The sequence below is a fragment of the Jaculus jaculus genome, chromosome 15, assembly GCF_020740685.1.
Source record: "Jaculus jaculus isolate mJacJac1 chromosome 15, mJacJac1.mat.Y.cur, whole genome shotgun sequence".
NCBI lineage: Eukaryota > Metazoa > Chordata > Mammalia > Rodentia > Dipodidae > Jaculus > Jaculus jaculus.
The window spans coordinates 34371913-34395900 of record NC_059116.1 but is presented as its reverse complement, the minus strand read 5'-3'; the positions used below and the strand labels follow the sequence as shown (position 1 = coordinate 34395900).

General features: G+C 50.3%; 2 protein-coding genes across 9 annotated transcripts; both read right to left on the bottom strand.

Moving 5' to 3' along the window:
- Nucleotides 1-180: 180 nt before the first annotated feature.
- On the bottom strand, nucleotides 181-14450 carry Scamp4 (secretory carrier membrane protein 4). 8 transcript variants are annotated; one of them, XM_004654903.2, is made up of 7 exons: nucleotides 14371-14450; nucleotides 8979-9020; nucleotides 8341-8469; nucleotides 8003-8159; nucleotides 5940-6041; nucleotides 2372-2489; nucleotides 181-1339 (listed from the first exon to the last, which is right to left on the bottom strand). In XM_004654903.2, exons 2-7 carry the CDS (start codon nucleotides 8983-8985, stop codon nucleotides 1160-1162), a joined length of 693 nt encoding a protein of 230 aa, XP_004654960.1. In that variant the 5' UTR covers nucleotides 8986-9020; nucleotides 14371-14450; the 3' UTR covers nucleotides 181-1159. The 8 variants fall into 8 exon arrangements, with proteins under 8 accessions (XP_004654960.1, XP_044990994.1, XP_044990995.1 ...); XM_045135059.1 differs by lacking the exon at nucleotides 14371-14450 and adding an exon at nucleotides 13950-14320; XM_045135060.1 differs by lacking the exon at nucleotides 14371-14450 and adding an exon at nucleotides 14022-14320.
- Adat3 (adenosine deaminase tRNA specific 3) lies at nucleotides 10113-14423 on the bottom strand. Its single transcript, XM_004673319.3, has 2 exons — nucleotides 14371-14423; nucleotides 10113-11481 (listed from the first exon to the last, which is right to left on the bottom strand). The coding sequence occupies exon 2, from the start codon at nucleotides 11465-11467 to the stop codon at nucleotides 10409-10411; it is 1059 nt and encodes a 352-aa protein (XP_004673376.2). The 5' UTR covers nucleotides 11468-11481; nucleotides 14371-14423; the 3' UTR covers nucleotides 10113-10408.
- Nucleotides 14451-23988: the final 9538 nt, after the last annotated feature.

Here is a 23988-nt window from a genome sequence, read left to right as displayed (position 1 = left end):
TGTCAGGCACTAGGTGGTACCAAGATGCCAGGCAGAGCCACCCTGAGGCTGGAACATAGGCCAGGCTCCTACTGGCCAAGAGCTCTGGGATCCTCTGATAGGTAGGACAGCCTGAGACACATGCACATGTGCTTGCGTACACACACTCACACACCACAAATGTCAGTCCAATCACTGTGCTATAGAAAGAGCATTTATTTCTGGAATATCCTCATATCATAAAACCCACATCGAGCTGAGCACTTATGTGGAGGGGGGACAGGCAAGGAACTGCCTATGCTGCCCACAGGGTACTTACACTGAGGCACACCTTGGGGTGCAGGGCAGTGACCCTGGGGATGCCTAATGCAGCAAAGTGCCTGGGCAGGTTGGTGAGAGACCAGCACCCCAGACATGCAGCCCAGGAAGGTCATGAGGAAAGGGTATTTGGCCCAAATATCACTGAAAGTGGTATGGGCACTCCCAGGAGGCCATGCCTGTCCTGGGTGGGAGAAGGAAGGGGAGGAGACTCCTCTCTAAGGCACATGTCAGCCCCTGAGCACTGCATCTTGCAGACTAGAGGGTTCTCTGGTTGCTGCTTCTAAGCAGGAGTCTCGGGGTCTCAGCTATCCTCCAGACCTGGGGTGAGCAGCCACATAGCAAAGCGTGATTTCTCACCTCCTATCATTGATGCCTCTAGAGCAGCATCTCCAGGCTGAAGGCATCAGTCATCTGAGGCCTTGCCTGGGGTCCAGTTCCAGGAAAGCATAGGAGTGGGCTAGATGAGTGGCAGAGGGACTACTGAGCCCCAGGGAGCGAATGGGTACACACACCCCTGCCTCTGTCCACCCCGCATCCACCAGGGCTGGCGGGCCCGAGAGGACAATAGCATGAAGGATGATGCCCAGCGTCTCAGGAAAACAGGGCCTGCACACATGGCCTTGCCCTTGTCAACAGTGGGTTCCAACTCAGGGCCAGTCTGGCTGTGTCCATGGCTCTGGAGGAAAAGGCCACAAGTGGCAGCAGGTTCTCAGAAGCAGGAGGGTGTCCACTGCAAGGCAGTGCTTACTGAGGGCTCTGCTTGGGCGAGAGATAAACTCAACATGGGGAAATGTTTGGGTCTCACGGGACCAAGGATGACAGGAGCAATATGCTGGTGGTGACAGGTCACCTGCTCCCTCTATGGCCACTGGCCACCACTGGCTGGGTAGCTGGGGACTGTGGGGTATTCAGGCAGGCTGTTCCCAGAAAAGTTGTTAAACTGGGCTTCTCGTGATGGTGGGTTCCGCCAGGTCCCTGAGCTCCATTCAGTCTGTGCCTTCTGGAAACTTCCACCAGCTCCACGGTAGATCCTGTGCACCTGCAGGGTGGGGGACATGGATAGGAGGTCAGCAGGCCGGTGGAGGGACACCACAACTCCCTGGCTCCCTCATGTCTGAAGGGTCTCCCCTCCTGATGCCCCCAGACAGAACAAGATGGGGCACAAGGCCATTCTTTACTCTGAAGTCTTTTGGACACCTCAACTTAACTGTATCCCCAGGGCCACATGCACTGTGGCACCATATCACTGTGGCCTCGAGGTGGGAAGAGTCGTGAGCTCTGTGATCATTCTGTGCCCAGAGGCAAAATTCTGGTCACTGTGTAATAATGACATTCTGGTGTGGGGATGTGGAGGGACACACATTATGCTGTCCCAGCACATGGGAGGCTAAATCAGAGTTGGAAGCCAGACTGGACTACAAGAGCTGGCCTTAAAAATAAACAAACAAAAAAATTGTGTATGATGGTGCTCGCCTTTAATCCCACCACTCGGGAGGCAGAGGTAGAAGGATTGCCTAGAGTTCAAGGCCACGCTGAAACTACACAGTGAATTCCAGGTCAGCCTGGACTAGAATGAGACCATACCTTGAAAATCCAAAATATTAAATAAATAAATAAATAAAGCTTTTAAACTGATGATTTCATTCATCGGCCCAGCTGAGTGGGCTCATCATCCTTGGGTGGGGTCTGTCCCACTCAAGTAGCTGTCCACTACAGAAATGTGTGAGGGACGGGAGCAGGGTAGGGTCACCCACATGTCTTCTGCTGGGAGAGGCTCCTGGGTGAATCCATTGGTTCCACGTGCCCAAGTCTTCTGCCCCCCAAAGTCAGTGTGCATGTGTTGGGCAGAGGGGCCACATGTCCCCATGTAAAACATCCAGGTGCTAAGTTTCTGTGACCTCACAGATAACAAGCATGGTCATACCTCATTGCTGAGGAGATGAAGTGCATCCTGCATGACTTCTGAAAGAAGGTTCTGGAAGCACCTGCCTGCTTCACCTAACTTTCTGCACCTAGAATGCTTAGGGAAGCAGAGAGCTAGGGCACATGGTGAGACCTAAGGGCAGCTCACCTTCATGATCACTATGGCCATTGTCACTGCTGAGATGGAGAACATGATGGCTGGGATCAGCATGATCACTGCAGCCCCAACATTGACCTGAAAGAATCCAATGGCCGCCAGCCAGCCACTGCAGAGAGAGAGGGGGCATGGAGTCAGCATATAAGAGAAGGGCTTGTTCTTCATATGTTAAAGAGCACTCACAAATCAGTAAGAAAAAAAATTCTCAAGAACAAGTGATCCAGGTGCTGGAGAGATGGTTTAGAGGTTTAGAGGTTGAGGCATTTGTCTGCAAAGCCAAAGGACCCAAGTTTGACTCCCCAGGACCCACGTAAGCCAGATGCACAAGGTGGCATGTGTCTGGAGTTTGTTTGCAGCACCTAGAGGCCCTGATGAGCCCATTCTCTCTCTCTCTCTGCCTCCCCCTCCTCAAATAAATAAATATTTTTTTAAAAAACAGAACAGGCAATTAATCTTCAAGGATGACGAAGTGACTAAGAAACATTGTCAAAGCCGGGCGTGGTGGCGCATGCCTTTAATCCCAGCACTCGGGAGAAAGAGGTAGGAGGATTGCCATGAGTTCAAGGCCACCCTGAGATGACAGTTAATTCCAGGTCAGCCTGGACCAGAGTGAGGCCCTACCTTGAAAAACAAAAACAAAACAAAACAAAACAAAACAAAACAAAACAAACAAAAAAAGAAACATTGTCAAAACATCATGTAAGGAGCTAGGATGTGGCATACCTTCTCTACCACCACACCAGTGAGAACCAGGTAGGATTTCCCTTTCCTACCATCACACTGGTAAACTACTTTTTTCCATCATTAAAAAAAAAACAAAAACAAAAAAAACCTTAGCCAGGCGTGGTGGCACACACTTTTAATCCTAGCACTTGGGAGGGAGAGGTAGGAGGATCACTGTTGAGTTCGAGGCCACCCTGAGACTAAGTAGTGAATTCCAGATCAGCCTGAGCTAGAGTGAGACCCTACCTCAAAAAACCAAAAAACAAACAAACGCCCCCCCCCACAACAACAAACCTTGAACGTGGCAGTGGTGGGGCACACCTTTAATCTCAGCACACAGGAGGCAGAGAGGTAGGAGGATCACCATAAATTCAAGGCCACCTTGGGACTACATAGTGAATTCCAGGTTGGCCAGGGTTAGAGTGAGATCCTACCTCGAAAAACCAAAATAAAATAAAATAAAATTTAAAAAGCCAGATGCACAAGATGGCACATGCATCTGGAGTTCCTTTGCAGTGGCTAGAGGCCCTGGTGTACCCATTCTCTCTCCATCTGCCTCTTTCTCACTCTCAAAATAAATAAATAAAATATTTTCTAAAATGTGGGAGAAGGGGGTCTGGGGAAATGGCTTAGTGGTTAAGGCATTTGCCTGTGAAGCCTAAGGACCCTGGTTTGATTCCCCAGGACCCATGTAAGCTAGATGCACAAGGGGGCACATGCGTCTGGAGTTCATTTGCAGAGACTAGAGGCACCAGTGCACTCATTCTCTTTCTTTCTGCCTCTTCCTCTCTCTCAAACAAACAAATAAAATATTTTTTTAAAAATTGGGAAATGGAGATGGCTTCACAATTAAGGCACCTGCTTGCTAAGGACCCAGGTTCGATTCCCCAGAATCCATGTAAGCCAGATGCACATGGTAGCACATGCATCTGGAGTTTGTCTGCAGTGGCTAGAGGCCTTGGCACACCCATTCTATTCCTCTCTCAAATAAATAAATAAATAAATAAATAAATAAATAAATAAAATTTTAAAAAAATGGGCTGGCAAGCTGGCTCAGCAGTTAAGGTGCTTGCCTGCAAAGTTCAAAGTACTAGAACCCCAGTACCAACATAAAGCCAGATGCACAAAGTGTTGCATGCATTTGGAATTTGTAGTGACTAGAAACCCTGGAGCACCCTTTCTCTTTCTGTCTCCCTCTGCTTGCAAATAAATATTAAAAAATAATAGCAACAATAAAGTAAAAGGTTTCACTTCACAAAATATGCCGTCAAGTGCTTAGCTATAAGTCAGGGCCTCACTAACCCTACAGAACAGGGCTGTGCCCTGAATCTCAGAACTAACGTTACAGGAGCCAGATGAAGTGGGCACACCTGCCACCCCAGCACTGGGAGGTGGAGGCTCAGGAGTTCAAAGTCTGTCCCAGCCACATGGCAATCTGAGGCTAGTCTCAAAAACAACACAAAAGGGCTGGAGAAATAAATGGCTTAGTGGTTAAGACGCATGCCTGCAAAGGCTAAGGACCCAGGTTTTATTCTCAAGGTTCCACGAAAGCCAGGTGCACATGGTGGCACAAGTGTCTGGAGTTCGTTTGCGGTGGCAAGAGGACCCAGTGTGCCCATTCTCACTCTCTCTTTCTCTCTCCCCGCCTCTAATGAATAAATAAAATATAAACCTTAAAAAAAAAACACACAACATACAACAAATAAAAAAGTCACCATTAGAAAGTCATGGGGGGGAGCTGGGCCTGTTGGCACATGCCTTTAATTCCAGCTCTTGGGAGGAGCTCTTGTGCTAGGGAGTGGGCTCAGCAGTTAAAGGTATCTGCTTGCAAAGCCTGCCGACCTGGCTTCAATTCCCTTTGTAGGGCAGGAGACACTGTTGCAGCCCCCCACATACATGCAAACAAATATAAAATTAGCAAATAAATAAGCTAGGCATGATGGTGCATGTCTTTCATCCCAGTACTTAGGAGGCAGAGGTAGAAGGATCTCTGTGAGTTCAAGGCCACCCTAAGACTACATAGTAAATTGCAGGTCAGCCTGAGCTACAGCAAGACTCTATCTTGAAAAAACAAAATAAATTAAAAACAAAAGGCAGGGGGAAGAGCTGGGCATGGTGGCACACACCTTTAATCTCAGCACTTGAGAGGCAAAGGTAGGAGGATCACTGAGTTCGAGGCCACCCTGAGACTACATAGTATATTCCAGGTCTACCTGAGCTAGAATGAGACCCTACCTCAAAAAACAAACAAACAAAAAACAGGGGGGAGAGGCTAGAGAGATGGTTTAGCAGTTAAGGCGCAAAGGAGCCAGGCTCCACTCCCCAGTATCCACGGAAAGCCAGATACACAAGGTGGCACATGCATCTGGAGTTTGTTTGCAATGGTTAGAAACCTTGGTGCACCTATTCTCTCAAATAATTAAAAAAAAAAAAAGGGGACATCCCAAAGGCTGGCAAAGGACTGATGTTGCCCACTGGTGAGTGCCTACCTGGCACACACAAGGCCCATTCCTGGCACCACCACAGGAAGCCACTGGGGCCATACTGTGTGGACAACATGCCTTGCTGGAATATGCTGATCCCCTCACCTCTTGCCCTCGCTCACCCTTGCAGCGGCTGGCAGCCATTGGCTTGATTCTTCCAGGCCGATGTAGGGCTGCAGTGGTCACAATGCTGGCCCAGCCTGCATGTGGGTGGGCGTGGATACCTGTTCCTTGGTCACCATGAGCCCATGGACATGACACACATGCTGACTGACACATATTTGTGCGTGCGCACACACCCACCCGTCTATGGGTGACATACATCCCCTTCACCATGGTCTGCCAGAGCTTACCATGCGCCCCACCCTGAGAAGCCGATGGCCTGGATGACAGTCAAGATGAACTGGGCCCCGAAGATGAAGAAGAATGCCATGAAGTTGAAGGAGCTGTCGGCTCTGCGGAGACATGTGGCAGACAGGCAGGGTGGAGATGGTGCCAGAGAGAAGGTGGGGTATCTCACTGACCCTCAGCTGCTCCCACACGTACTTGGCCTGCGTTATGACAACTCAGGACACTGTGGCTCCTGGGGTCAGTGCTGGAGGACCCCACAGTCCCCAGCACCACTAAGATGGCCCTGCTCTGCAGCCCTGTGATGGACCATGCTGAGGCCAGGCCTTTCCAGCCCACCAGGAGGGAAGTGGAGGGCTGCTAAGGACAAGGTCTTTTCCTCCCTGTCCCAGGCCCAGGTTTGGGAGAGGTCTGCCTTCTTTAGGAGAGCTCCAGACCTAGGGACTCTCAGCGAAGTCAGTTCAGGGACATCAATGGGAGAGCAAGCGGGACTTTCCAAAGGAGTGGGGGATGGGCAGCTGAGGGCAGACATCTACCTAGCGTGACTCACAACCAGTGTGAGTGGAAAAGCCCAGCGTACATGGGTAGCCGATGGATATGCGGCATGATCCATCCATACACACACTGAACAGTACTCAGCCATGAAGGTTTGGACACAAGTCAAGGTGTGGAAGGACATCAGTGAGAGAACCAGATACAAAAGGCCACACAATATAGAACTCCATGACAGGAAATGACCACAACAGGCCAATCCAGGGATAGAAAATGGATCTGGGGGTGCTGGGGAGGGATTTGGGTAATAGCTTGGGGGTACAGAGCTTTTTATAGGGGCAATGGAACATTTTGGAAATAGGAAGTAGCAAGGCTGAGCCACTGAGCACTGGGGTAAGTTTACTGTGATGGCAAAGTGTGCAATGTGCTGTGAAGTGTGGTTCCCTAAGTTGTTATTAAAATTTAAACCGGTCACTGCTGGGCATGGTGGTGGTTGAGCATGAATTTAATCCCTGCATTCAGGGGGCAAAGGTAGGAGGATTGCTGTGAGTTGGAGGCCAGTGACCACAGAGTGAGTTCCAGATCAGCCCAGGCTAGAGTGAGACTCTAATTTAAAAACTAAAAAAAAAGCAGGGCACGGTAGCACAGGCCTTTAATCCCAGCACTTGGGAAGCAGAGGTAAGAGGACCGCTGTGAGTTCAAGGGCAGCCTGAAAGTACATAGTAAATTCCAGGTCAGCTGGAATTTGGACTACAGCAAGACCAAATCAAACAGAGCTCACAGGCACAGACTTGAAATCCCAACACTCAGGAGGCTAAGGAAGGAGGATGGTCAGCTTGGGAGCATGGCTCAGTGCGGGGCTCCTTCCCGCACAGGTAGTGCCGAGGGAAGGACCAGGCCTGCTGGTTCCTCCCTAGGGGTTGAGGGGATGATGAGCGTCGGACGACTCAGAAACCTCTCCTGGCCACCGGAGACAAACCCCACTGAGTCGGGAGTCTTTGCAATGCAGGAACAACTCGCTTTATTACTCTGAGCAGTTGCCTATATCATGTTGGGGATGAAGGCGGGGATTTTAGGGTGGGAGAAGAGGTAAGGGCCAATAGTAAACTTTAACTATTGAAATGGTAATTACAATTACCACGAGGAAGTAGCAGGCCAGAAGCCCTTAGGCATCCTGCTGAGTCCTAGCTGGCCAGAGACAGGTCGCCAAACTTTAGCTAGGCTCAGGAAGTTCCACTAGGCCTCACGCCTGGGCCTTTCAGGGCCCAACAGCTCAGTGGTGAGGGCTTGCCAGGAATGCCTGATGCTCTGGCTTCCACCCAAGCACCTGCTCCCCCACAGCAAACCCCACAGAACCCAGACAGCTGGACATGGCCTGAGGCCATGGCTCAAGGACCTCAATATCAAAAGCTATCCAAACTGCACAAGAGCAGGGACAGCTATATCCCATTGCAGACAGCCTCCTGGGGTGACAGAAACCAGAGCTCACACAGGCAGTTGTGTGGGTCACCCATGACTCTGAGCAGTGTCTTGAGATCCCCCCATCACAGGAACGGGAGGTCCAGAGCTAGCTTACCGGAAGGCCTTATAGGCGGGCCGGAACCAACATACGTAGCTGCAGGGGGTAAAGAGCAGCAGCCAGACGAAGGCCAGGCCGAAGTTGGCCCCACTGCGTCTAGCGATCCACCAGGCCAGGCAGGCAATGAGGTTCACCCCAAGAGTGGCACAGTAAACTGAGGGTAGAGGGACAAGGGGTCACCAGTGCCACCTGGAGGGACAGGATCTCCTGCAGGGCCATATATGAAGGATGATCTGGGTGACTAGGGTGTGGGGACATGGGCCTTATGTGGCACAGAGCCGGGCTTGCCTGGGGTCTCTGGGGTGAGGACAACCCCGCCCGCCCACACAGCTCACACATCCACAGGCGGTAGATCCTCTTCACCAGCACCTGGTGCTCGATGGGAATCTCGTCAGCAAAGTCCTGGTAGAAGCACGGCTTCAGGGGCACAAAGTGGGGCAGGGGCGGGAAGTTGTTCTCCTTTCCTGTTGGAAGGAAACGGAGTCACATGGACTGTGGTGGCCAGGACATCCTGCCCCAACCAAAGACACAGGCTTTCCCCAGGCCCAGCCACCCTTGCAAGAGCCTCAGAAGGACCAGCCTGGACCATGTGGGCTATATGTTGCTGGTGCAAATGTCCTGGAGTGAGAACCCAATGGGTCCTGGAGTAGTCAAGCCAGCAGGGAGAAAGGAAGTCAGAGGAATTTCCATGGCCCCTAAGGTCCACTGCACACCCTTCCAAGGCCTGAGGTACTTCACTCATGCCCTCTCCCATCTCTAAGACACTGGCCAGTGGCCAGTGGAACTTTCAGATGGCGTCTTCACAGGCCAGAACATGCGTGCACCCAACTGCTCTGCCCAAGGTGTCAAGAGCTGAGGGCCCAGCCCATGAGCTGGGAGGGAGGGGTGAGGAAGCTAAGTCAAAAGCCAAAGCCATTGTGTCTCTCCTGCCTGAAGACGCTGCCCAAAGACAGGGCCTTGCTGGCAGACTCACCTGCCATGTCTGTGCTGGACAGCGTCGAGTGGGAGCTGCCACCTGCAAGGAGACAGGCATGAGGGTCTCATGGCCATGAGGCTCAGAGTGCCCCTAATGGTGTCCAACATCTGGGGCTTTACTGGCAAGGCTTATCAGCTCAGCTGTTGGCTCAGCAGATGTCTCAGGACAGGATATGGGGCCACCCCACGTGATTTCCTCTCAGGGATAGGTGCTGGTAGAAGGGGAAGGGTCAGGGTGCTCACCTGGGTTCAGGATATGGCTGGGTTCCAGAGGGCTCCCCATCCCAGCCTCTGCTCCCCTCCAAGCACAAAGACCTGTGCCACTGCATTACTCAGAACCCAGCTTGCTGCCCTGTGACTTCTATCAAGTCACATCACGCCGTGAGTTGCACTGCACTTGCCAAAGAACCCTGACACAGTTCGTGGGTCCTCAGGGCAGCTCAGTCCCCAGTGACAATGCACAACACAGACCAGGCCTTGGTGCCCACGAGGGCCTAGCACATAGCTGTGTGGGAGGGAAGGAACCAGCCTGGACTATGGACCTCTTACCACTTCAGGTGAGAGTGCCACAGGCATGCTGAGGTGCATCTCCCCAGGCTTCCAGGGTAGGCTGCTCAGACCCTCCCTCTCCACCCCCACCCAAGTCACCCATCCAGTAGTTTTGGGAACACACCTTTTGGGAGGGACCCTGACCTGCCTTCTGTGGAGCAGCATGGACCCTGGTCCCCACTCTCTGTGGCCACAGCTTCCATTTTGAGTCCACCTCTGCCCAGCTGACCCAAAAGTCTCCATCTATCCTAGGCCCGGCCTACTGTGCCTACAGGCTGGGTGTGAACCCAGCAGCGTCAAGGCCATCTTCTGATACTTGTGCCACCCAGCTAGCCACCCTCCACAGACATCAATGTAAGAGTGACTGGGGGACTGGAGAGAGGACTTAGTGGTTAAGGCACTTGCCTGCAAAGCCTAAGGACCCTGGTTTGAATCCCCAGGACCCACTAAACCAGATGCACAAGGTGGCACCTGCAAGTGGAGTTTTGCAGGCATGCCCATTTTCTTTCTATTTGTCTCTTTCTCTCACTCTGTCAAATAAATAAATAATGTTAAAAAAAAAAAAAAGTGACTGGGGCCTCCGTGCAGACAGGAGCTGGTTTATTTCCACACCATAGCTGTTCCTGGTCAGGACAGTAGAGGACCACTAGGTAGACAAGATGGCCACTGAGCTTGCTCCATGAGGAGCTGAGCCCTGGGATCCTCACATCCAGCAGACAGAGGGGGCACTTGCTTCGGGCTGGAAGGAGCCACATACTGGGATAAGCGCCAATGTCCTTACAAAGGACAGGGCCTCTGGACCAAGAGCAACAGGGCCTCAGGTGACACAACTGAGACTGGCTAAAGCAGAGAATGTTCTGGAAGCAGAGGGCACCAGGCCTACGGGTCAGGGTCAAGCTGGCGGCACTGGTCCTCGAGGACACCTCGGAATACTTGGAATCGGTGGTTGAGATCCGGCTGTGCGTGGATGCGGAAGCGCGTGCCCAGGGCACCATCAGGAGAGGGAGCCCCGTAGAAGACACGCTGGATGCGGGAGTGGACGAGGGCCATGGCACACATGATGCAGGGCTCACGGGTGACATACAGGTCGTAGCCAGTGCACACATAGGGCAAGCCATCCTCATCCTCAACAGCGTCCAGCTTACGAACACTGCCCACATGGGCACCTTGCAGGACGGTGGCTGGGGTAAAGGAGCAGGCTGGATAGGGCCTGAAATCCCAGGTGCCACGGCCCTGGCCCTGGGCCACGAGGTCAATGCACACCATAACAGCATGCAGCAGGGGACTGCTCACACAGCTGCAGTCATGGCCGGTAGCCAGCACTTGGCCTGAGGCTGGGTCCACCACAACAGCACCCATGGCCCTCAGGCCCTGGGCTGCTGCCCGTTGGGCTGCCCGCATGGCCCGTTCCATGTGACTCTGAATGGTAGCCCGTTCCTGGGCTGAGAAGAGCTGGCCAGCCAGCGCACTGGTCACTTGCTTGTCCTCATGGAAAGATGTGGGCCAGTGTGCACGTGCCTCCTCAAACTGGTTCCGGGTGAGGGGCGGCCGGGCAGGCACAAGCACCAAGAAGGGTGGCCCCAGGCCACGGGTGTCCACAGCTGGCTTCGGAAGAAGCTCAGCCAGGGAGCATGGGCCAGCCGATGGCCTGGCCAAGCACAGTAGCAGCTCCAGGGCATGGGAACCTTTGGCTCCACGGCTAGAGCGGACCCGCTTGAGGTGGGACTGGGCAGGCAGTGGGTAGAGTGTGGACACTTCACGGAGGAGGCGTGAAGTCTGTTGCTTGTCAAGGACTGGCGCAGCATAAGCTAGTACCAGCTCCACGGCCCCAGACTGCTGCTCAGACAGGACAGGCAGGGCTCGCCATGGTGCAGGCTCTTCCTCACTCTTGGTCTTCCCAAGCCCAGGCTGGTCCATGAGGCCCAGGGCAGACTCCATCCTCCAAGACTCGACTGTGGGAGACAGAGATCGGAGCGGGGCATCATCTGCTGGCTGCAGCGGGCCTGGCTCAGCCAGGGTCCATCCCAGGAGGCCACGGACTCCAAGAGGCCAGAGGCTCAGCAATATGGATAACACACCATTTATGCTCACTGTCTCTAGATGTGCACAGAGTAAAACCCCTTGGGCTGCAGAGACAGCTAAATGAGCAAAGTTCTTGCCTCATAAGCATGAGGACCTGAGTGAACTTGTCCCCCACATCCATGTAAAATGCCAGGTATGGTGGCATGCACCTGTAAGCAAGTGCTGGGGTGTTGGGCAGGAGCCTCCTGGTGTAGAGCTCATTGGTCAGTGACAGTCTGGAGAGTCCCTGTCTCAAAGAAGGTGGACAGTGTTCCTAAGGAGCAGCACCCAAGGTTGTACTGACCTCCACATGCATGTGCACCTGCACACAATCCAATCCTCTCCGAGGACATTACAACACTGACATGTTCCCACACTATGAGGGCTGCCTTTTTTTTTTTTTTTTGGCAGGGTCTTGCTCTAGCTCAGGTTGATCTAGAATTCACTATGTAGTCTCAGGGTGGCCTCGAATTCATAGGGATCCTCCTACCTCTACTGGAATTAAAGGCATGCACCACCACACCCAGCTTGAGGGCAGCCATTTTTTGTTGTTGTTTTGTTTTGTTTCAAGACAAGTACTTTAAGCCAGGCTGACCTGGAACTCAGCAATCCTCCTACCTCTGCCTCCTGAGTGCTGGGATTAAAGGCCTGCACCACCACACCCTACTAAAGGCCACCATTTTTAAGAGCACATTTGGAGACATGCAACCATTGCTACCTTCAAACTCCCGAACTCCAAACTACACTCACCCCAACTCTGGGTCAGTGAGACTAGAGGCAAGGAAGGACCCAAATCCTGCAATAACGTTCCCAGTTGAGCCCATGTAAGAATGCAGCCTTCATCTGACTCCAGCCATGTGAGAGCTGGAGAGGAATCACCATGCTGTGCCCAGGTTGTTGACCATGGAAAGGGAGCAGTCATCACTTTACACTATAAACTAGTAACAGTTTGCTATAATGATGGAAAAGAAGATGCCAGGTTTGGGGCACATGTTCCCCTCTTTTAGAACAAGGCATAGCCCACCCTGACCCAGCACACCCATCTCTAATGAATTCTGTAAAATACGTCCAGGATGACAGAGGAAGAACACAGAACCAGGCTCGGTGGGTCAACCCAGCATTTTGGGGACAGAGGCAGAGGACGGGCAGAAAGTTCAAGGCCAGCTTGGTCTATATAATGAGACCCTGTGGCCTGGAGTGATTGATGGCTTAGCAGTTAAAGCATTTGCCTGCAAAGCCTAAGGACCCAGGTTCAATATCCCAGCACCCATGATATGCCAGATGCACAAGGTGGTGCATGAATCTGGAGTTCCCTTGCAGTAGTAGATGGAGGCTCTGGTGTGCCCATTCTCTCTCTCTCTCAAATAAGTAAAAACATTTAAGAAGACCCCATCTCAATCCTACCTACATACTCGAAAAGACAGGTCACAATAAGTGCTCCAAGGACACAGTCCTCAGCACCAGGCTGTGCTTGTGGCCATGGCCTGGCAGCCAGGGTGCACTTGGGGTTCTCCCATGTGGCCAGAGCAAGGCTCTTCCACCTCCTGCTGGAGTGGGCTAGGCTAGGAACCTGCTCCCTCCTGCCACCTGAGTTTTCTGCCAAGGCTCGTGCCAGCTGCATCCAGTGCTCTCATGAAGCTGGAGATGCATTCACCACCCCATGGCACACAGTCCTCAGAGCCTGAACCCTGACTGTTCTCAGCATGCCAGGGTAAGGGCATTAGGGACCAGGGCAACAGCTTCACAGGGAGGCATCATAGGCCACGTGGGAGGACAGCATCAGTGTCTTAGTGAATCACTTGCACTTAACCTTGCTTGTTGTCTCAAAGCCACCAGTTCCCCTGGTGGGGTCCCCTCTACTGCCTTCCATGCCCCAAAGAGTGACTCTTCCTTCACAGAGACTACAGAATGGTACCCAAAGTTGCTCACCATCCAAGCTGACCTGGGCACTCTGGTCTCAGCCTGACCCCAACGGATGTGCCCAGAGGGTGAGTTAGGCGTCCCACTCCATATGCCATGATACAATGATGCACTATCTCAGAGGACACCAGCAAGGCTGGACACCTCAAGACCTGAGACCTGGGCTATGGGGGTTACCCCCCAAATGAGGGTCACTAGGTGCCACTGTCTATTTTTGGTAGGGCTCCCAGAGTACGGCTGGGTGAGGGAGTGCTATCGAGAACCTCCACACATTTCCCTTGCAACATGACAACGTTGTCCAAGCAGGTCGAGGGGACACAGATCTCTCATCCCAGCAACTCAACAGGCAGAGGCAAGCGGATGGCAAGTGCCAGGACAGCCCAGAAGACTTAACGACACTCTTAACTCAAGACTCAGGACCGGACGTGGTGGCGCATACCTCTAATCACGGTACTCGGGAGGCTGAGACAAGAGGACCGCCAAGAGTTCGAGGGCTGGAGCGAAACCCTACCTCGGAAAATAAAAATAAAGCCTCGGCGTGCAAAGTGAGTTGGGCGGCTACCGTGTGCCGGGTGGCAAGGGGCGAACGGAAGCAGCTGGAAAGCACGGGATTTCCGGATCGTGGAGAGGGCTAGGCACGGCTGGGACAGGCCCCGGAGCGGCAGAGCCAGGGCTCTGAGCGCATGCGTACTGGCAGGACTCGTTCGTGCACGCGCTCCCAGATTCAGGCACCGTTCCCGTATCCACCCAGGAGACCAGTACAGCCCCCTTCCGCCCAACGCCTCGACCCAGTCGCCGTCCCCGCTTCCCCGTGTCACACTCCAGGCTAAAGGCACCACGGTTTCCAAACGGCTGCTCACCTGCGGAGGACGCGGGAGCACAGCGTTCACCAGGTCCTAGCAACCGGCCGCCCCGCCTGCCGCCGCGAGGTACGACGGGAGCGCGGTGCAGGGGGCGGGGCCTTGCGCGAGGGGGCGGGGCCAGGACCTCGGCTGCCTTCGACTGACTCCGCCCCCTCCAGAATGGCGCCGCGGGGCTTTACCAGCTTGTGGGTTACAGACCAGCTGTTGAGTGGCCCATGAGGACACTTGGAGAGTGGGGAGACTGAGGCACAAGACGGAGGTTATTGCCATCTTTAGTCATTCTGAGAGCTCCCGACCCAAGACACCAGTGAGGAATCTAATCTAATTGTGCCTTTCACAACTGGGTGTGGAGGCGCACGACTTTATTTTTGTTTTGTTTCGTTTTTCTTTGTTTTTGTTTGCTTGTTCTTTTATTTTTTTTTCAAGGTAGGGTCTCACTCTAGTTCAAGCTGACATGGAATTCAGTCTCAGGGTGGCCTCGAGCTCGTGGCGATCCTTTGCCTTACGCCCGGCTATTTTTACATTTACTTTTTATTTTTTTTTAATTTTTATTAACATTTTCCATGATTATAAAATATATCCCATGGTAATTCCCTCCCTCCCCACCCCCACACTTTCCCATTTGAAATTCCATTCTCCATCATATTACCTCCCCATTACAATCATTGTAATTACATATATACAATATCAACCTATTAAGTATCATCCTCCCTTCCTTTCTCCACCCTTTATGCCTCCTTTTCAACTTACTGGCCTCTGCTACTAGGTATTTTCATTCTCACGCAGAAGCCCAGTCATCTGTAGCTAGGATCCACATATGAGAGAGAACATGTGGCGCTTGGCTTTCTGGGCCTGGGTTACCTGACTTAGTATAATACTTTCCAGGTCCATCCATTTTTCTGCAAATTTCATAACTTCATTTTTCTTTACCGCTGAGTAGAACTCCATTGTATAAATGTGCCACATCTTCATTATCCACTCATCTGTTGAGGGACATCTAGGCTGGTTCCATTTCCCAGCTATTATAAATTGAGCAGCAATAAACATGGTTGAGCATGTACTTCTAAGGAAATGAGATGAGTCCTTTGGATATATGCCTAGGAGTGCTATAGCTGGGTCATATGGTAGATCAATCTCTAGCTGTTTTAGGAACCTCCACACTGTTTTCCACATACATTTACTTTTTTATTTATGTAAGAGAAACAGAAAGAGGTGAACAGAGAGAGTGAGAGTGTGCATGTACCAGGGCCTCTTGCCACTGCAAAGAACTCCAGACACATGCACCATTTTGTGCATCTGGCTTTACATGGGTACTGAGAAATCTAATCCAGCAAGCAAGCACCTTTAACTGCTGAACCATTTCTTCAGCCCAGCATATGCCTTTAATCCCAACACTCGGTAGGCTGAGGTAGGACGATGGCTGTGAATTCAAGGCCAGCCTGGAACTACAGAATGAGTTTCAGGTCCAGTCTGAGCTGGAGAGTGAGAACCTACCTCAAAACAAATAGAACAGATTTTGAGCTCGAGATGGCTTCACCAGTTGAGGCACTTGCCTGCAAAATCTAAAGACCTACGATTGATTCCCCAGTACCCATGTAAAGCCATATGCACAAGGTGGTACATGTGTCTGGAGTTCATTTGCAATGGCTAAAGGCCCTGGTGTGCCCAAATTCATATCCTCTCTCTCTCTCTGTCTCTCTCTAATTAATTAATTAAAGATTTCAGTGACCCTGAAAGGTGTGGAGATGACTGGGCAGGGCAGAGCAGGAAAGTCAACCCAGCCACTCAGGTGAGGTAAGTGGCAGAATGAGTTCCAGTCAGCCTGGGCAACTTAATGAGACCCTGTCTCAAAATAAATGGGAGACTGTAACTATTTTGAACTACAGGGTGACTTCCAGGACAGACAGTAAGAAAGAAAAGAAAAGGGAGGAAGAGTTCACAAAAGGCTTCTAAAGAGGACCTGCACAGGGTGGGTAAGGCATGGGGACCAGGCTGGATGCCCCTGCATGCCCAGGGCATGACCTCCACATGTTTAGCCATCAAGAAGTGTCTGTGTGGGCTGTCTAGGGACTTCTTGGCACAGACAATGCTGAATTGTGATGGCACAGAAATCGTTAAGACCTGGGCTGGAGAGATGGCTTAGCCGTTAAGGTGCTTGCCTGCAAAGCCAGAGGACCCAGGTTTGATTCCCCAGGACCCATGTAAGTCAGATGCACAAGGTGGCACATGCATCTAGTATTTGTTTGCAGCAGGTGGAGATCCTCCTGTGCCCGTTCTTTCTCTATCTACCCCTCTCCCTCTTTCAAATAAGTAAGTAAGCCAGGCATGGTGGTACACACATTTAATTCCAGCACTCAGGAGACAAACGTCTGCAAAGCCAAAGGACCCAGGTTCAATTCCCCAGGACTCACATTAGCCAGATGCACAATGTTTCACATGTGTATGGAGCTCATTTGCAGTGGCTGGAGGCCCTGGCATGCTCATTCTCTCCCTTTCTCTCTCCCTCCCTCTCCCCTCTCTCTCTTGCGCACGTGCTCTGTCTTAAATAAATAAATAAATAAAACTAAAAAAAAAAAATAGGAGGCAGACGTAGGAGGATCACTGTGAGCTCAAAGCCATCCTGAGACTACACAGTGAATTCCATTTCAGCCTGAAGTAGAGTGAGACCTTACCTCCAAATACTAAAACAACTAAAAACTAACTAAAAAAATAAATAAAAATAAAGAAATAAGCCAGGCATGGTGGTACAGGTCTTTAATCCAGCGCTAGGGAGGAAGAGGTAGGAGGATTGCTATGAGTTCCAGGGCACTCTGAGACTACATAGTGAATTTCAGGTCAGCTTGAGCTATAGTGAGACCACCTTGCCTTGAAAAACAAACAAAAAATAAATAAATAAATAAACAAATGAGGTGGAGAGATTGCTTAGTGGTTAAGGCACTTGCCTGCAAAGCCTAACGACCCAGGACCCATATAAAGCCAGATGCACAAGGTGGTGCATGTGTCTGGAGTTCCTTTGCAGTAGAAGGAGGTTCTGGTGTGCCCATTCTCTATCTCCCTCTCTGCTTGCAAATATATGAATAATTTTTTTAAAAAATCAGTTGGTCATGGGGGGGTATGCCTTTAAGCCCAGCACTCAGGAGGCAGAGGTAGGAGGATTGCTGTGAGTTTGAGACCACACTGAGAACACATAGTGAATTCCAGGTCAGCCTGAGCTAGAGTGAAACCCTACCTCAAAAAAAAAAAAAATTTAATTAAAAAAAATTAAAAGGGCTGGAGAGATGGCTTAGCAGTTAAATCGCATGCCTGTGAACCATAGGGACCCAGGTACAATTCTCCAGGTCCCACATAAGCTTTGTTTGCAGTAGCTGGAAGCCCTGGTATGCCTATTCTCTCTCTCTCCTTCCCATCCCTCTCTGACTCTAATAAATAAATAAAAATAAAATATTAAAAATAAATTAATAGGGCTGGAGAGATGGTTTAGCGGTTTAAGTGCTTGCCTGTGAAGCCTAAAGACCCCGGTTAGAGGCTCGATTCCCCAGGACCCACATTAGCTAGATGCACAAGAGGCGCACGCATCTGGAGTTCATTTGCAGTGGCTGGAAGCCCTGGAGCACCCATTCTCTCTGTCTATCTGCCTATTTCTGTATCTCTCTCAAAAAAAAGCTGGAAGAAGCCATTCTGCATGTAGTTCAATAGGAGAAAGAGAAATCACCAATGAAGATACTCATCAGTGGACACTGCAAGCCTTATAATTGGCCAGCCAGGCCAAATGAGCCAATGGGTGCAATAGTGGCATGTCTTTTATGGAGGAAACCAACTGCCCTCTAATTGGACTGGAGGCCTGCTCCATGGGAATGGAATACATCCCTGATACTGAAAACTTAAAACAGGGGTAGTCATGAGCCCTAGTGGTGTAACATCTGCTGTTGTCTGGCCAAATGTATATACTATGCTTATCAAACTGCCCAGTACACACTTCTGTTAATGTTCACACCCTTTTATTAATGCTACTCTCACTTTTGGTTGAGAATTCTCTCTTTTCAGATGGCAGTGGCCTTGAAACAACTCAGAAGTTATTATGGTAATGGAAAGAAATGACCACAGTGCTCAGTACTGCAATATCTGTATCACACCTTCCAAGGCTCAGGGTCTAATGCGGAAGAGGTGGTGGAAAGAATATAAGAGCCAAAGGAAGGGCAGGACTCCATACAACATGCTCCCTCCAGACACAAAATGGCCTGGATATCCATGGCCCCACAGTGCCTGACACTACCTGCATAAGACCATCATAAGAGGAGGAAAAGATCAAGACATCAAAAGTAAAAGAAAGACTGATTGAGATGGGGAGGGGGTATGATGGAGAGTGGAGTTTCAAAGGGGCAAGGGGGGGGGAGGGTATTACCAGGGGGTATTTATTATAATCATGGAAGTTGTTATTAAAAAAATAAAAAAATTAGTGGGGGGGAGGGAGGGAATTACCATGGGATTTTTTTTATAATGGAAAATGCTTAAAAAAATAAAAAAAATAAAAAAATACTTCTAAAAGGGGAAAACATGAAATGTAAACAGACGAGAAAAAATATTTTGCACTGAATCTGACAAAGGGTTTTGGTGTATGTGTGGTATATATGTGTGTGTGCAAGTGGTATATACATGTGTCTACAGATATGCATGCCCCCTACATACATGTGCAGAGGCTGGAGAAGAACACGAAGTGTCCCGCTAGCGCTCTTCTGCATTAATTCCTTGAGGCAGAATCTCTCACTGAACCAGCAGTTCTCTGTTTTCTTTTGGCTAAACTGGCTGACCAATGAGTTCCAGTGATATTCTCATCTTTACCCACTCAATGTTGGGGTGACAGGCATGTGCAGCCAGACCCCAGTTTTTATATGGGTGTTGGGGAATGAACACAGATCCTCCCGCTTATGCAGTAAGTGCTCGCATCCAAAAAGTCATCCCTTCAGCCTAAGGACCCAGCTTTGAATCCCCAGTACCCAAATAGTCCAGATGCACAGGTGGCACATGCATCTAGAGTTCATTTGCAGTGGCTGGAAGCCCTGGTGCACCCATTCTCTCTCCAATAACTGAAATATTTAAAAACAAAAACAAAAATAAATAAATAAACATAAAAAAATTAAAAAGCCGGGTGTGGTGGCGCACGCCTTTAATGCCAGTACTCGGGAGGCTGAGGTAGGAGGGTCGCTGTGAGTTTGAGGCCACCCTGAGACTACATAGTGAATTCCAGGTCAGCACGGGCCAGAGCGAGACCCTAGCTTGAACCCCCCCCAAAAAAAACAAAAAAAAATATTAACTAAATGAATAAATAAAACCAGACATGGTGGGGTACGCCTTTAATCCCACCCCTCAGGAGGCAGAAGTAGGAGAATTGCTATGAGTTCAAGGCCACCCTGAGACTACATAGTGAATTCTAGGTCAGAGCTACAGTAAGATCCTGCCTCAAAAATAAATAAAATAAATAAATAAAAGAGACTGATTGAGAAGGGGAAGGTGTGTAATGGAGAGTGGAGTTAGAGAGGAGAATGTAGGGGGTATTACCATGGTTTATTGTGTTCCATGTCAGCCTGAGCTAGAGTGAGACCCTACCTCTGAAAAACAAAAGCAAAAAAAAAAAAAGAAGAAGAAAGGAACAAGGTCTTGGCTGACTGCTGAACTTCGAGGTTCTGGTTAGCTTCCCTCCTGAATCTCCAAATCCTGCATCTCTAGACCCCACAGTGAGGGCTGGGGGCGTGGTCAGAGGTAGAGTGACAGCCTGGGACCCACAGTGAGGGCTGGGGGCGTGGTCAGAGGTAGAGTGACAGCCTGGAACCCACAGTGAGGGCTGGGGGCGTGGTCAGAGGTAGAGTGACAGCCTGGGACCCACAGTGAGGGCGGGGGGCGTGGTCAGAGGTAGAGTGACAGCCTGGAACCCACAGAGAGGGCGGGGGGCGTGGTCAGAGGTAGAGTGACAGCCTGGGACCCACAGTGAGGGCGGGGGGCGTGGTCAGAGATAGAGTGACGGCCTGGGACCCACAGAGAGGGCGGGGGGCGTGGTCAGAGGTAGAGTGACGGCCTAGAATCCACAGTGAGGGCTGAGGGCGTGGTCAGAGGTAGAGTGACAGCCAAATGAAGGAGACTTAGGAGAAAGCTAGCTTCTTTTAAGCAGTTTTTTTAATTAATTTTTTTTGCTTTTTTTTGTTTTTCGAGGTAGGGTCTCACTCTGGTCCAGGCTGACCTGGAATTAACTCTGTAGTCTCAGGGTGGCCTTGAACTCACGGCGATCCTCCTACCTCTGCCTCCCGAGTGCTGGGATTAAAGGCATGCGCCACCACGCCCGGCGATTAATTAAGTTTTTTTAAAAAATTGTTTTCGGTCGTGGTGGCATACGCCTTTAATCCCAGCAGTCCAGAGGCAGAGGTAGGAGGATTGCCATGGGTTCAAGGCCATCCTGAGACGACATAGTGAATTCCAGGTCAGCCTGAGCTAGAGTGAGACCCTACCTTGAAAAAACATTAAAAAAAAAAAAATTACCTCTGCCTCTGGAGTGCTGGGATTAAAGGCATGCACTACCATGCCCAGCTTTTTAAGTAATTTTAGTTAGGGACAGGAACCCAAAAAGACCTGGAATTCTATGCAAATAAATAGATTAATAAAAGTTAAAAATTTATATTAATCCTTGGATGCTCCTCCCTCAGCCTCAGGGTAAGGGCTTACTTACAGATCATGTGGACCCGAGAGCAGCTGCACCACCAAGTTTCATCCCACCCCCCAAAGAAAACTTCCCCATGGCCACCTAAAGGAGCTCTTTGACCTGTACAGGAGTATGGAGACCTTGAAGCAGCAATTCAGTGGGACTCACTACATTGGGATCACCTCCACAGATGCTCCTCACTCAGTCTCAGGGTGATGGTTTATAGAGCATGAGATTCCCCAAAGAAGCCATTTGTAATTTTATTTTAGGGAGAGAGATAAGTGGGGGGGGGGGAGAGAGACAGACAGATAGACAGAGACAGAGACACAAACAAAGGGAGGGAGAGAATTGTTGTGACAGGGCCTCAGCCGCTGAAGTAGAGCTCCAGACCCTTGTGCCACCTAGTGGGCAAGTGCAACCTCATTCTTGTGTCACTGTGCGTCTGGCTTAAGTGGGAAATGGATAGTGGAACATTGGTTCTTACTCTTCACAGGCCTTAACCACTAAGCCATCTCTCCAGCCCCAGTGAAGCCATTTTGATGGAGCTTCTTGCCCCTGGATCTTTTGCCCTCTATTTACTCATCTCCCCCTGACACCATCAGACCTTGTGTATCATTGTATGCAGCTGGCACAGGGGTGCCTGAGACTTCAGGTGGGGATCTAATGACCCGCCCCACACCTCCTCTCCTGAGTTGTCCCAGCTGCTTTGTTTTTTTTCCTTTCTGTTAATGGGCACACCAGGGCCTCCAGCCACTGCAAACAAACTTCACATGCATATGCCACCTTGTGCATCTGGCTTACGTGGGTAATGAGGAATCAAACCTGGGTCCTTTGGCTTTGCAGGCAAGCACCTTAACCACTAAGCTATCCTTCTAGCCCATGCTTTTTTTTTTGTTTAAGATAGGGTTTCACTCTAGCCCAGGCAAGACTGGAATTCACTTTGTAGTCTCAGGGTGACCTCAAATTCCCAGCAATCCTCTTGCCTCAGCCTTGTGAGTGCTGGGATTACTGGTGTGAGTCACCACTTACAGCTACTACATTCTAGGTTTACTAGAGTGGATAGATATGGTCTCTTGTAGCTACTAATGTCCTTAAACTCTCAATCCTCCTGATTCTGCCTGCCTAGTGCTGGTATTACAGCATGTCCTCAGGTACATTAGAGCTCTTGAGGTGTGGGAGCTGTGTCCCATCCCCACCTCCTATGACCACTTCGTACATATTGTCACCCTCTTTCCACATGGAACAATTATTCCAGGCACATCTGGTCTTTCTGGGTTATCCAGCTCTGGTACCCCCCTCCTGGCACTTGGGGAAGGAGACTGGAGACAGATCTCAGAGAAGTTAGAGGACACTGGGGTGGGGTCTTGGTCTGGCTGACCTTTTGATCTGAGAGCAGTGAAGGATAGCTCTGAACAGCCCAGGGAAGTGGTGAGGAGCTCTGGGCAGGAGCCCCAAAGCAGGCAACATCTAGGGAACTGTCCTTAGAGCTCCGGTTTATCTCTACAAGGTAGAAAAAAACTCCTGGAATGCAGGGCCTGAAGCTATCTGCACAGCTGCAACAATTTTTTTTTTTTTTTTTTGAGGTAGGGTCTGTGGTTCAGGCTGATCTGGAATTCACTCTGTAGTCTCAGGGTGGCTTCAAACTCATGGCGATCCTGCTACCTCTGCCTCCTGAGTGCAGAGATTGAAGGTGTGCGCCACCATGCCTGGCTTGCAAGAAGGTTTTGTAATCATTCCTTCATTTACTTATTTTTCTTTTATTTCAGCCAGTCTCTGTGTGAAGCATATGATGAATGGTATATAACACTTGTGAGCAGATGTGTGTGCTGTGTGCAGCACGTGCTGTGTGTGGTGTCTGCACATGTGTGTGCTTTGTGCAGCTTATGATATGTGTGGTATATGCACATGAGTGAGTAGATGTGCAGCATGTGATGTGTCTGTGTTGTATGACGTGTGAGCAGATGTGTGCTGCGTGCAGCATATGATGTGTGTGGTGTAAGCACATGTGTGAGTAGACGTCTGTTCTTTGCACAGCATGTGATATGTGTAGAGTGTGTAGTATGAGTGAGCAGGCAGATGTCTGTGCTCTGTACAGAATTTGATGTGCGTGGTGTATGAACATATGTGTGCCCCAGTAGACTTAGTCACACTGTTATTAGGGAGTAAGCAACTCTCTTCTCTTTACCCCTCAGCATTGGGGTTCCATGTGTGTCCTACCATGCTAGACTTTTATTTATTTTTACACACACACACACACACACACACACACACACACACACAGAGAGAGAGAGAGAGAGAGGAGAATGGGCATGCCAAGGCCTCTAGCCACTGCAAACAAACTCCAGATGCATGTGCCACCATGTGCATCTAGCTTCCGTGGGACCTGGAGAATCGAACCTGGGTTCTTAGGCTTCACAGACATGGCCTTAAGCACTAAGCCATCTCTCCAGCCCCCATGCTAGGCTTTTAACTTTTGTGTTGGTGATGGAACTTGGCACTCAGACTCCTACCTCAGTAAGTGTGTCGACCCACTGAACCATCTCATTTCCCTAGCCCCATTATCCATCTTTCCTTCCTTCCTTTTCTTTTAAAATATATTTTTATTTATTTATTTATTTGACAGAGAAAGAGGGAGAGAGAGAGAATGGGTGCACCAGGGCCTCCAGCCATGCAAAGGAATTCCAGACGCATGCACCTCCTTATGCATCTGGCTAATGTGGGTCCTGGAGAATCAAACCTGGGTCCTTTGGCTTTGAAGGCAAATCCCTTAACCACTAAGTCATCTGTCCAGCTCCTTCTTTCCTTTTCTTCTTCTTCTTCTTCTTTTTTTTCAAGGCAGGATCTCACTCTAGTCCTTGCTAACTTGGAACTTATTCTGCAGTCTCAGCCTGGCCTGAAACTCACAGTGATCCTCCTACCTCTGTCTG

Excerpts from the sequence above, each read along its gene's own strand:
- Scamp4 (XM_045135056.1), bottom strand. The coding sequence starts at position 9,732 with ATGGAAGCTGTGGCCACAGAGAGTGGGGACCAGGGTCCATGCTGCTCC. Across the intron at positions 8,160-8,340 it reads GATCTACCGCCTGTGGATGT|TTTACTGTGCCACTCTTGGG; the intron begins GTGAGCTGTGTG and ends CTCTACCCTCAG. Across the intron at positions 1,340-2,371 it reads TGGCCATAGTGATCATGAAG|GTGCACAGGATCTACCGTGG; the intron begins GTGAGCTGCCCT and ends CCCACCCTGCAG.
- Adat3 (XM_004673319.3), bottom strand. The coding sequence starts at position 11,467 with ATGGAGTCTGCCCTGGGCCTCATGGACCAGCCTGGGCTTGGGAAGACC.